The 13,397-nt window shown below is 38.8% G+C and overlaps 1 protein-coding gene across 1 annotated transcript; it reads left to right on the top strand.

The window, feature by feature from the left end:
- On the top strand, positions 1–771 carry LOC148618604 (uncharacterized). Its single transcript, XM_088576857.1, has one exon. It carries the CDS (start codon positions 1–3, stop codon positions 769–771), a length of 771 nt encoding a protein of 256 aa, XP_088432983.1.
- The last annotated feature ends 12,626 nt before the right edge of the window (positions 772–13,397 follow it).

Genomic DNA, 13,397 nt, shown 5'->3' with positions numbered 1-13,397 from the left:
ATGCAGCATCGCCAAGATAAGATCGGACTCAGCCGCGATCTCTCCAAGATATTCAAGCCCGTGGTCGAGACGCAAAAGGAGATCGCCTCCCAGATCACCAAAAAGATCGAAGATATCCCACTCGCACTGCCCGCCCCGGTGCCTGCCCTTCCCCCTCCACTCCCTGCCGCCGAGGGCGACGACGATCCGCTTGCCATCGAGCAAGCATTGAGAACCAACCTCGGTCCGCGAGCCACCCATTATCTTCAGCTCAGTATGACTCCCAGGGCCGACCATACCTTTGGATTGCGAGTGGAAGACGGCGCCATCATGATCGGGAGTCTGCCCGTCACCTTCGATGGAGACGATATCCTCGTCGATGACGAGCGCTATAAGGGTACCCCCGGCCTATGGGAACTTATGGTCATGAAGCATCCCAAAGATTTCGAGGTGGATGACCTGCATACCTATGGTGATATCCTACGAGCATCCAATGCCATGTATCAAGGCAACTCTGCGCTCTCGCAGACCCCCAAGGCAAGCAAGAGTCGGAAATGGAAGGAGATCGTCTCGTACATCTATAAGCAAGATAAGTATGGGAGCGGGGTATCGACTGTCTTCCTCCCCACGTGCTTCGACCAATTGCTGGATCGTCTCGATCTTTGCGCCGCCGCCTACCAGGCCGGAAATAATGGGGTGCGCAACGAAATCGTGGCCATCCTCGACGCCATGAGGAAGTCCGGTCATATCAGCAGGGGTGAGTACGAGAAGCTGCATCGGAAGCTCCTCTAAATAAATTTACGATGCCTTTAGTAGTGAATCACGGATATCGTCGGAAGTATGCAGTCGGCGGAAGAGGCCTTTTCGATACCATCGCCAATCTTGCCGGACGGGTGCTTACCTCCTCCGCCGCCAAGACGTTGGGTAGCAAGGCCGTGAGCGCCGCCTCCAATGCAGCTTTGAAAGGCGTGGAGAAAGGTGCGAGCAAGGCGGTGGACCACGTCGTCAATCGAGTGACCCGCAAAAAGAAGCCTAAAGCACCACCCACCAAGAGGACCCCACAGCAGCAGACTCAATAATCTCATCTCGGGCGGGGGCATCGCCACCATCCACGACTTCATCCAGCGCTATAGATAAATATATCATGGCCGATATGCTCTCTATCCCCGAAAGACTGACTTTCGATGAAAGTCTCCAGGAATATCAGGTTCACGAATACGAACCTCAAGCCGGGGCGCAGCTGAATAATGCCGGCGCAGAGATATGCATCAATATCGAGACTCTTCCTCCATCCCGCCGAAAGCTATCTCTTGATCGAAGGCTGACTTCAGAAGAATGATTGCGCTGCGTATGGCGATGGCGATCTGGTATCGCTCGTCCATAACGGTGCCATGTATCTCTTTCGCAGCATCAGCTACCGACTCTCCGGCCAGCAGATCGAGCATCTCAACGACCCCGGCATCGCCACCACCATGCTAGGGATGCTGACGTATCCCGACGACTTCTCCAAATCGCAAGGCCTCAACCAGCTATGGTTCAAAGACTCCACGGCCGATGCTGAGGCAGATAACGTTGGATTCGCAGCACGTCGCGGGTATATCATCACCATCCCTCTCAAGCACGTCTTTGGCTTTGCCGAGGACTACGATAAGATCGTCTACGGATTCAAGCACGAGCTCTCCCTGGTGCGCGATTCGGATGCCAATGCCATCCTCCGAGCCGCTGCCGTCAACGACGTGGCCAAATTAGTCTTGAGCAAGGTCTCCTGGTTCGTCCCCCACGTCATCCCGTCCGACGAAAAGAAGCTGCGGCTCTATAAGACCATCCAGAGCAAGACCAAAATCGATTGCGGATTTCGCATGAGGCAGTGCGACTCCATAGCCGTGCCCCAGACCTCGCAATTTCATTGGCGCCTAGCCGCGAAAAGCGGGCGAGAAAAACCGCGATGGATCATCGTCGACTTTCAAACCGAAAGGGACAACGACCAGCTGCATAATGCCGCCGTCTTCGACCACTGCCGATTGCGAAATATTCACGTGACCCTCAATGCGGAGAGCTATCCCGCCGTGGACTTCAATGCTGGCTTCACCCAATGCAGGGTCGCCAGGGTCTATAAGGAGGCTGCCGAATTCCGCAAGAAATTCTATAGCATGGAAAGTCTGCTGAGCAATGGCGGCATCAATCCCTCCGACTTCCTCAATCTCTATCCTCTATTCGTCATCGACGTGAGCCATCAGTCCGAGCGGCTGAAAGAGTCGACGGTGGATATCCAGATCCGAGCCGACTTCGAGCGCAACGTCCCTGCCAATACCCAAGCCTTCGCCCTGGTCATCTCCGATCGAATCCTCCAATTCGAATCCGACGGCCAGAAGATGAGCGTCGTCTTCTGAGGAGGCTTAGATAAATGAACGTTTCACTTTTGCGGAAAATCGCCACCAATACCGAAACGGGGATAGGTGCCGTAGCATGCATTCCGTTGAGCTCACTAGCCGTCGTGAATTCCATCACGATGGCGGGGTTGGCGGTGCTAGCCAAGCGCATCCGCCAAAAGCGTAAAAAGCATGAAGATACCGTGCGCATCGTCAGATCCTACCAATCCAAGATCGAAGATGCAGTGAGCAAAGGTCCGGAGGATGATGATATCGATAAATCTGAATTTGCAGGGGTTGTGAAATGTCTTAGCTTCTACTACGACGAAAAGCAGCAGCTGCGAAAATCTTCCACGGCCACCACTTTTAGTGAATACCTTACTGCGCATGCGCCATAGGGAGGATTCTTCCAACGCGCGCCTTGCTCGGCTACGCCTCGCTCCCCACGCTTATTCCAGAATCCTCCAGATCAAAGTTCCAAGTGACCAAAAAAAAAAATTTCCCAATCCAGTAATTTGGATTGGGAAATTTCGAACCCTATACCCATAGCCCTCGATTATTGGTACTGCTGCTGAGATTTCTTGCTCACCTTGAATCCAGTGCTCCGAACGAAAGCTCCTTGCAAGGGACCCTTCTCTTTGTTAAGAGTGGGGCAGGCCCATACCCTGGTGGTCTCTCCGTCTCGATTCTTTAGGGTGAGGATTTTGCTTTTACCGAATTTCCCATCCACTTCTACCACCTCCAAGATCTTATAGATCGCCCCGTTGGGTAAGTCCTTCCATATGAGTGCTTCCTGATTCTGGTCCTGCACCTTCTCCTGGAAGGCGTCTTCGCTGATGGTCATCCCCATCTGTGGGAATGTCAATGAATCCATTGTGTACGAAAGTCATATTTCTCGTATTTACCCTATGCTCAATAGGAATGCCGTCCGTTTGCATTTGGCCGTCGGGGTTGGGGATTTTATGCAGGATTTCTGCATGTGGGGCAGAATTGTCATTTTCACACTACTATATATATATGTGTGTGTGTGTGTGTGTGTGTTAGAACTGTCAAATTTGCGATTTACGTTTACATATCTTCCCTGTATCAATTTGATCCGATGGAGCAGTGTAGCGAATAGAGCCGTCACATTGTGAGACGTTTGTATAATATTGATTTGTTATGACATGCATCATTAATTTGTGATATCTATGGCAACAGCACCTGCACAAAGTCCAGCAGAGGAGGAATGACCCGGCCAGCAAAAGCTATATTTTTATATAGCCTAGCTGGCCGAGATTTGGCAATATTCTAAATCATATATTTATATTAAAATATAACGTTTTTATACATGCATTATAAGTGTTTGTTTAAACCCTATATCATCTACCCTATATTGTATACCTTATATCACATCTCTAAACCTATATTGCATACCCTATAATAGGCACACACGTAGACCTATATCGCATACCTTATATCAATCCCCTTCACAGACCATACTTGAAGTATGGTTAAAATACACGATATAATGAACATGACATTTTAAAATCTGTATCACATGTCATGCTGTATATCAACGCTCTACCCATATCACCCTGCGGGCCGGTGGCCCTTAGGGTGATGTAGGAGTCTCAGGTTGATACAGCATTAATTACAGATTTTGACATGTAATATTCAGTATATACTGACAGACTGTTGACATTTCAGTGGAGACTAATTGTGCTCCTCTCATATCCGATTCGTTTTCCCTGCTGGTATAAATCATAATTCATGGCTAAATTCTTTAATCATCTTTCAATACATGATCTGTTTCGTGAATTTAATAAAACTTTAGATATCTTGATGATATTTTGGCCGTAAATAATCCTAATTTTGAAAAGCATGTTCAAGACATCTACCAAAAAGAACATAAATTGACCAAGTCTAACAGTAAGTGTACGCGCCTTTTCTTGATTTGGATATAACACTAGAAAATGACAGCCTTCATACTAAAATTTTTGACAGAGGAAATGATTTTGATTACTCCTGCTGTTATTTTCAAATTCCTAAATGTAGCACCCACCTACGGTACACAACTAGCCCGCATTGCTCGTATTTGTAATAATATGTCAGATTTTAATGAACCTCAACAGATTCCTCACAGAAAAGCTTTTGCGTCAGAGGTATCCATATCACAAACGTCTAAAACATTTACAACGTTATTTTTACCGTTATAATTTTTTTTCTAATATGACGTCTTCATATCGTCAAACAATATATATCGATACACTCCCACCTGTAGCACCTGCGCACTGTCTCTTTTCTTTCGCTGTCGCTTCGAGACAAAACAAACATTTAAAAACGTTTACGCGATGATTAAAGGCAGAGATGTTAACTACTTGAAATCAATTACATAAATGCACACATTTAGCACATACGATGACATACATATACAAATTAATCCAACTTCCATAAGGGGAGGTTAAACGGAACAGCCGTTATTTTGGCTAGGCCAATGGAAATTTTTGTCATAAAAATTACCTTATTTGTCATATTAGAAAAGAAATAATTGACATTTGGCATTTATCTTAAATATACAACAAGTGTGGACACAGACTGGTATTGCCCGAGGGGAAAGTGTGGACCCAGACTGGTATTGCCCGAAGAGCAAATTTGAACATGAATACGTTTTGTCTTGAATGTGTTTGCATTGTCTAGATAACTCCTCCATTTACTGATATCAATAATTGAATTATGCATATGTTGATAAATATCCATTAATATATGTAACTAAATATCTACTGAAATCAATAAATGGGAAACAAATTCCACTATGGCTTGCCATAACCATGAGACAAGTCATATACATATAACAATCATGCTTCGTCCTTGAAGGTGTACTTGTATGGATGTGTTGAACATGATATGTCATGTAAAGGATTGACCATTTCACTTCATGTACGTTAGCTTGGTAAAATTCTGGATTCTTAGTTTTTTTTTAGATTAACAGAAACCAATAGTGTGGTATCTGTCATTTACATGGATGGTCCTAATTTGAAAACAGTAGGGGCTATAAACTCAAAATTAAATAGGAGCATTCCTTTAGTAGTCAGTAAAATCATATAAAAATTTCATAACAATTGATCAACCATAACTAAAGTCATCGCACGAAAACCAAGTGAATTTGGACGACGACGACACGGACGCCGCCGACGATGACGCCGCTGTCAGCACCATACCAATATACGACCGCAATTATTTTGCGGTGACACTATTATATTAGGCAAATTCGGGGTTTGGCATGCCCCATTTCAATTCCTTACAAAAGCCTGTTATTTACTCTTCCTTATGACCAAATTAGCAGTCAGTGTGTGTGACTTGCTAAGAATATACATACATAAGGTCTTCGTTTTTTACATTAGTCCTAGTTAAACAGTTCTCTATCAAAAGAGAATAAACTGCAAAACTGTAAAGTTTTCCCACTTACAGTCATGTACTCAACAGAAAACATTTAGAATTCTTATGAATCAAAATTACAATACCGGTATGGCTAAATCCATTGATAATTGCTCACAGTGAACACTTCAAAATCAATACTTCAACTAAATCTTCTGTCAAACAATTTTATCAACTTCTAAATTTCCTGATTTTATTCCTGTACTATAGTTCTTGTTTTTCAGCTGTATAAAATATATCCAGATGCACTGCATGTATTATTTGGTCTCAGAACCAACATAATGTGTAGATACATTCGGTACTTCACAACACTGTCGTTAACTTTAGAATCTCTATTTCATTAAATCCTGTAAATCTTCTTCACAATTTAACAAAACTTAGTTATTTTTACGTGTGTAGTATTAATGTCTTGATACTTAATAAAACCCACACCCTTTTAACAAATATTTAAGTATGAATGTGACTAAAATTATATTTTTATGTACATGTACAAACTTTACTTTATTGGCATGAAGTCATAAACAAAAAAAAAATGGTTTAATTAAAAATCATATTAAGAGTTGTCATTCATGCAGTCTGACGTATACATATATAGCAAAACTAAAAATCGTTGGAGCTCCTCGGAAATGTACTTACATGTACACTGTACTTCTGTACATAACGTATTTATGTATAATGTAGTCCCCGAAACTTCATGTTACAGCTAATTAGACTACCCCAACTCAACAGATTCCTCAGTGGCATGTGTTTTACAACAAAATAGCTTGCCAGACAACCTCTAGCACTGCTGGAGTAATAAATATACCATCCTATTAGGCCTAAAAATATATCATGTTTCCGGTCACCCTACCGACCCTCCTTTAGACCCCCTACCCAAAAGTTTTTATTCGTTATTTTGAAAAAAAAAAATAATTATAAAATCTGCCGGTTCTCTTTCAGAAAAAAGTAGAAAAAAATCATAGATGTTTTTTTTTCTATCGCAGGTGGAAAAACAAAAATAAATATTGGTAGTTTATATTTAGATTCGATTGTAAACACACGTCTTGAGTGTGTTCTTGGTCGTAGATAATCCCTTGTGGGATTCGGCACTTGAATTAAATATTTTTTTTTTGTTTTGACCACTACCGTCAAAACAAAAAAAATATCTCAAGCGCCAAATCCCAAAAGGGATTAGGCCGTGGATTAAGTCTATTAGTTTTTGCACATTTGATTCATTGTATTCTAAATTTAGTGACAGTATGACTTATTCCATTAAAAAAAAATTAAATAAAAGTAAATCCCTACTCTACGACCCGACAAAATTTTAGAATGGTGATCGTTAACACATCATTTTTTCGGCCTTGGAGATTTCTCATTAATTGACTGGCGTTCACCATTCAATTGACCTACCTTTCTGTATCACATGCATTTGGAAGTGTTGATTTTATCCCAAAAAGTGTTTTGCTGGGTCAGATTCAGCAAATGATGTACAGCGTACAGATTACAAATTTGATCATTAGGTCACGGATCGACATTAAATCACGTGATAATGCATTTAATGAATTTAATGAATGAACGTGGTCACATGACAACTAATATCCCCAAATACACCATGACCAACATTCACGGGTATGACTATACCCGGGGACTGTATAAACGCTACAATGCTTTACACCGTCCGTGAGAGACAAATGATATCCAAGGGCGTTAAGAAACCCATGTCCGTCATGTATTACAAATCCCACATATGAGTGCAAACCGGGTCTAACAGTATTGAGTATATATGTTAGTACGAAAACGAAAATTAAAGCAAGCATAGGAACTTTCAGCTGATGGTCGGCGTCACTCATATCGTGCAAATGATTGGCTAACACTGTGTTACGAAAGATTTTGGGGATTTTAGTGGTTTATTTCCACAAAGACAGTCGAATCTGCTTAAAGCAACGATGTCATAGCCTTATAATGCACGAAATGAAGGGTGTAACGGATATACGGAAAGTGCTTTTTCAACTTTATTGTTATAATGTTATTTAACTATAATAGCTCTCACTTGCGGGTTCTTAATTACAAACGGTCTGCTCACCCAGTTTTTACGGAAATATAGACTAAAAAGTACATTCTCTCAAACAAAGTATATCAACTACCTTTTTTTCAACAAACGGACGGTATTCCAATGGGAAAAAATTGTGTTCCTTTACTTGCTGACCTATTTCTTCACTCTTATGAGGCTGACTTTATAGTTGGTAAAGGATACTACAGACACTATGAAGTCAGCCTTGTATCTTAACCTACACTTAGTGATCGATGGTAAAGGAAAACTATTGACCAAACTTTACGACTAACGTGATGAATTTTCATTCAGAATTGTCAACTTTCCTTTAATCTGTTGCAACATCCCTTCAGCACCTGCGTGTGGAGTTTTCATATCACAACTCGTACGTTGCAAGCAAGAGATTGGCGTAACTACGCAAGACTTCTTACAATTAGGCTTCTTAAACAGGATTATGTTGCTACAAGATTGAAGTCATCACTACAGAAGTTTTATGGTCGTCACATGATCTTGTGGATCGTTACGGTGTATCGATCTGCACCATGAAAATTGATTTGTTCAACGTGTGATAATTTTCCTTTCCTCTTCCGTCTACCCCGGACTTGACTTTTATGAGCAAATCGGCGGGTGTTTCTTGAAAAGCAGAGGACGCTTACCCTACAGATGCACCTGGTCCATGCTCCCAGTTTTTAGTGGAGTCCGAGTTGCTCATTTACTTTTGTTACTTTGTATGTATTATTTTAGTTACTTTTTGTTCTTTGTGGTATTTGTCTGTTTTCCATGTCTGGTCTTTGTCCTTGGGCTACGCTCTTTTGATTTCCCGCTAGAATCTTGGTTCCCTTGACTACTGTTAATAGATTAATCCATGAAGGATACGAGTTTTAAATATTACCTATTCTTTGGACCTTGTTTTCGGAAAGTATTTTAACCCTTATTGCACCCGTACGTAAAAACTTTGCCATTTTGAGTATTGTACATCAACTCTTACCTATTTAGATACTCCTTCAATTCAATTCCGCACAATATTATCTTTATTACTGTTAGTTTTGATGGTGTTATCATTCGTTAATACGTTCTGAGCTAACCATCATAGAGAGAACTGGATGCAATATTGAATGCATTTTGTGGTGTTAGTTTGTTGTTCCAGTTCTTTGTTTTTACCTTACAATCAAATGAGTAGTTTAGGCCTTATAAACCACACCACAGAGTCTGGATATTTTAGTTGTTAGTGTGTCTTTATGTTGTTATTTCACTTTTTTAGTTTTATTTTGAAGAAGTGTCATTGTTCTGTTACCGTGGAATTATAACTTTTGTTGTTGGACCTTCCAGATCTTGTAAGTGTGCAAACGCTTGTTGAAGACCTTTTGGTTTTATATATTTTTTTATATACACTAAGATCATTTGTTACTTTCCACCATTTCCGTTTTTTTTACACGTTCCAACATTCACGAAAATAAGAGTTTTAACAAATATATAAAAGAACCACTTCTAATACGTTTTAAACATTAGAAGATAATAAGACGCTACTTTGCTATAATGGTTAATGGAGTCGCATATTATTTATTAATTTATTACGACAAGTGAAACATCAATGCATTAAATGCATCAAATATTGATGTTAAAGTGGACAATGTTTTTCTCTGTGTATAGTGTTACTAGCAATGAAAGTGAACATTACCTGGATATAAAGACTAAAACATGTTAATTATCACCATGCATCAACATTGATATTTGCTTTTCGTTTTTAGATAGAAATGGGAGGCAATGGGAAATTTTAAGATTTTTAAAATTTTCTACTATGCGCTCTTTGTAGTAACATTTCTGTGGCTTCAGTTTTATCTAATACGTTTTTCTGAAAGACAAACATTATGCCGATTTGAATGACATTATACGTAAAAAACTATTGGGACAAGCAGGACAAGAGATTGAATTCATCCTTTCAAGAAACCGAAAATTCTGCAAAACATCCCGTGCTTGTGCTTACTTAAATATATTGAGCAGTAATAACCGAACTAAGATATATGCAGAAAGATTTTTAATGCATAAATAGAAGAAAACGTAGTTTTCCAAAACTCCCAATAGTTTATTATTGTGTCACATCTTGACAATGAAAATCGTAAGGGTTGTTGTTTAAACTTAGAGGATACGTTGCATACATCTATATCATTATTCTAAATACTCAGAAAGCGTTTCCAATATGTTCGTTGTGCTTTGAATTGGCAATATGTTTAATACTTTTCTACTGTGGTATGGATATACGTAATATGTTTGGTTTTCCAAGTTCTCATTAAACCCCTTTGCAGCTATAGTCCAAGTCACCTCAGTTTGTTTGCGGTTTTTTGCGTTTATTTTTGTAATTACCCGACGGTTCCTTTCAAAAACTTGCCATTTCATTCATGTCGGTCTGTACTACGATTCCATTACAATTATTTTTCGTTCTTACCTCCGAGATTGAAAAAATTCAAAATTTATTTTTCCTACGAGAATTTTGCATTGAATGTATTGTTTATCCGCCATCTTGTTTCTATGGATATTTTGAAATGTTCCCTATTATCTCACAATTGAAGAGGTGAAATAACATGATTCCCCCCCCCCCCGGCCATATTTCTGGTTCCCTGCTAATTTATTACTTTATGTGGTAAGACTCTTATTAAGTACCAGTTATAGCATTTTCATTCGGAACTTCTGGTTTTGTCCTTTACTAAAGGTAAAGAGCAGAAATATGGCGGGAAATCATGGTATTTCACCTCTTCAATTGTGAGATAATAGGGAACATTTCAAAATATCCATAGAAACAAGATGATGGATAAACAATACATTCAATGCAAAATTCTCGTAGGAAAAATAAATTTCGAATTTTTTCAATCTCGGATGTAAGAACGAAAAATAATTGCAAGGGAATCGTAGTACAGAACGACATGAATAAAATGGCAAGTTTTTGAAAGGAACCGTCGAGTAATTACAAAAATAAACGCAAAAAACCGCAAACAATCTGAGGTGACTTGGACTATAGATATTATACATTTGGGTTGTCTGATCCTGGATAATAGCTATAAATAAGAGTTACCATGTGGTAACACTCAAAAGTCAAAATAGTTGGACAGTGGAAGAAAAATGTCAATTGTTTTCACACTTGGACAAACATATTGACCCAAAAGGATCAACAGTCTGATAATCATATCTTTCCAATGTCGTTTTATATTAGTTTCATCTAACTATTGTAACACACAGCCAATGTAAAATATTGACAGACATCAAATTGTCATTTTGCAGAACTTTACTGATCGTATATATAGAGGACATACAGTGGATATCCCGAGGAACAACGACGAACTCTCACATGGTCTAATAGCTGTTCAACACAGTGGCACGGTGGAGATTGGGATTTATAACGCTGGGAAATTCTGAACAATGTATGACACACACACATGGAAGCTAATGGATACAATTTTACCAACAATAAAAGAAACAAATGTCAAAGATGACATGCGGGATAAAAAGTCATCGTTTAAGTAAACAAAGCAGTTGTTTCCTTTTTGTTACGTATAATCTTAAAAAAACCACATTGAGACCGATGTATAGATGATTAAACCCGATTAATGGTGTGTATTTTTCAGTTAACTTGTGATTTGTTCTTGGTGTGTATTTTCATTGTTTTTTCCACTGACTTCCCCTCGTTTGAACCTTCAGTGTTTCTACCTTTTTTCATTATCAAGTGTGTGTTGCGTTTTAAAAAATCTTAACGAATTCTTTGTTAGAGAACTGAGAAGTTACTCGAACCATTTGTGTGGTCCTAAACGTCTTACAGATTAGCTTGTCGAGCAAAATATTTTTATCTCACGATTTTATTCAGCATTTGAAAAATTCAAAATCAGCTAGCTTTCGACCAAGCTAATTTCAAAAATAAAAGCAGATTTGATTCCCTTGTCAAGGTTTTTACGGAGATGATTGTTACTTTATCTCACTCTGTGACTGTCTTTTTTTTTGCTGGATTATAGAATTAAGAATTTTTTTAAGGTGTTTTCGTATTGTCAACCAAATGCAAAAATCGAAGAATCAATTGAAAACGGTTTCGACGGAACATTCTTGAAAACTAAGGCGTAGAATGACAACTCTTTTTTCTGCCAATACATTGGAATGGTAGGTTTTATTATTATAACCATATAGAAAATTGTAGCCAGAAACCCCTTAAGTTATGTGATGGATAGTCTTGTCCAAAGTCGAAGTCTAGAAGATGGATGCAAGTTACTCTACCTGATCTTTTGTTGTATAACTTGTTTTGCATACCTAAAAGAATTCCATTTTTTTTTAATCTGAATTCTTTTCTATCTCGAAAAACCTTACAATTTCATTAAATACGTATACTGAGCAGACTGTTTCAGTGGATAGATACTTAATAAGTGTGGTATCATGTGACAGATATCAATACTATAATTAAAATATTTTTTATAGCTATTTATTGTATTCTGTTTATTTTGTTGATTGACGAGCTTCATATCCAATTTCTGAATACACATGAATACGGCAGTGTCCATTTAATGTGGAAAACAGATTGTTTAGAACTGACAGTAAAATTTGTTTCTTTGACAATTTTCCTCAAAATGTTCAAGCTAAACATGAGGCAAAAATATACTATTGGTGGCGAATTCCTTGGAGGCATATTCTTAGTTCCCGGGTTTGCTAGTAACTGGCCAAGTTCTTCTTCAGGCTCGGAAGGGTATATACGGAATCAAGGCGCTGCCATTTTGTTCGTACACAATCTTACAATTGTTGCGCAACATGTAACGTCATTTTCTATTTGTGACGTAATTGCCATATTCACGAACAAACAAAAACATGAACATTTTTAAAATAAAGAAGTATTTGTATATTGTGTGTGTGTGTGTGTGTGTGTGTGTGTGTGTGTGTGTGTGTGTGTGTGAAAAGTAGTGCGGCGTATTTCAGTTGTGTCTAACACAACTGATTTGTCATATTATAGAAATTAAAATATTAAAAAAAAATATGCATCCGCCCATAATACATATATAGATTAGAAACGTTACATGAAGATTTTAGTGATTGAACGAATGTCCCCTGTGTAAAAAATGTCACATTTAGAAAAGACTTTTTTCCCGTCTACCGTCAAAATGTCACAATATGAATATCAATCCGCCATTCACAAAATTGAAAATTTATGTTGAAAATACCACTTATTTATGGAAAAAATCTATGATATAATAAATAGAACAATTAATGGTTATTGTGTCATGTGATAAACACTTGTGAGTATTAAGATTTAACCAGATTTAACCACACGGGGTTCTTCGGCACTCGCGGGCATATTATTGGTTGTTCACTCTTTCCAATTAATCATCATTATCATAATTATCATACATACGGTATTATGTTATGGTGTTCGTATATATATAATTGTTTTCTTGGTTCGAAGAACAATGGTACATAGCAATATTAACACTAAATATGTGTATAAAAATCATTTAGAAACACATGCTTTAACTTTGTGACTTCATTTATTTGTATGTTTCCCGTGAGGTGCCCCACACAACTTTGCGTAGACCCTTGTGACGTCAAGTACATTATTGCAAAACAATCAATGCTTTGAA

This window comes from Perna viridis, chromosome 4 (genome assembly GCF_037379345.1).
Source record: "Perna viridis isolate PV_CMFRI_1.1 ecotype Kerala chromosome 4, ASM3737934v1, whole genome shotgun sequence".
Taxonomy (NCBI): Eukaryota; Metazoa; Mollusca; class Bivalvia; order Mytilida; family Mytilidae; genus Perna; species Perna viridis.
The sequence above is the reverse complement of the archived record's forward strand: the minus strand, read 5'-3'. Positions and strand labels throughout refer to the sequence as shown.

What these genes read in the sequence shown, in the direction of transcription:
- LOC148618604 (XM_088576857.1), top strand. Translation starts at nt 1, where the DNA reads ATGCAGCATCGCCAAGATAAGATCGGACTCAGCCGCGATCTCTCCAAG.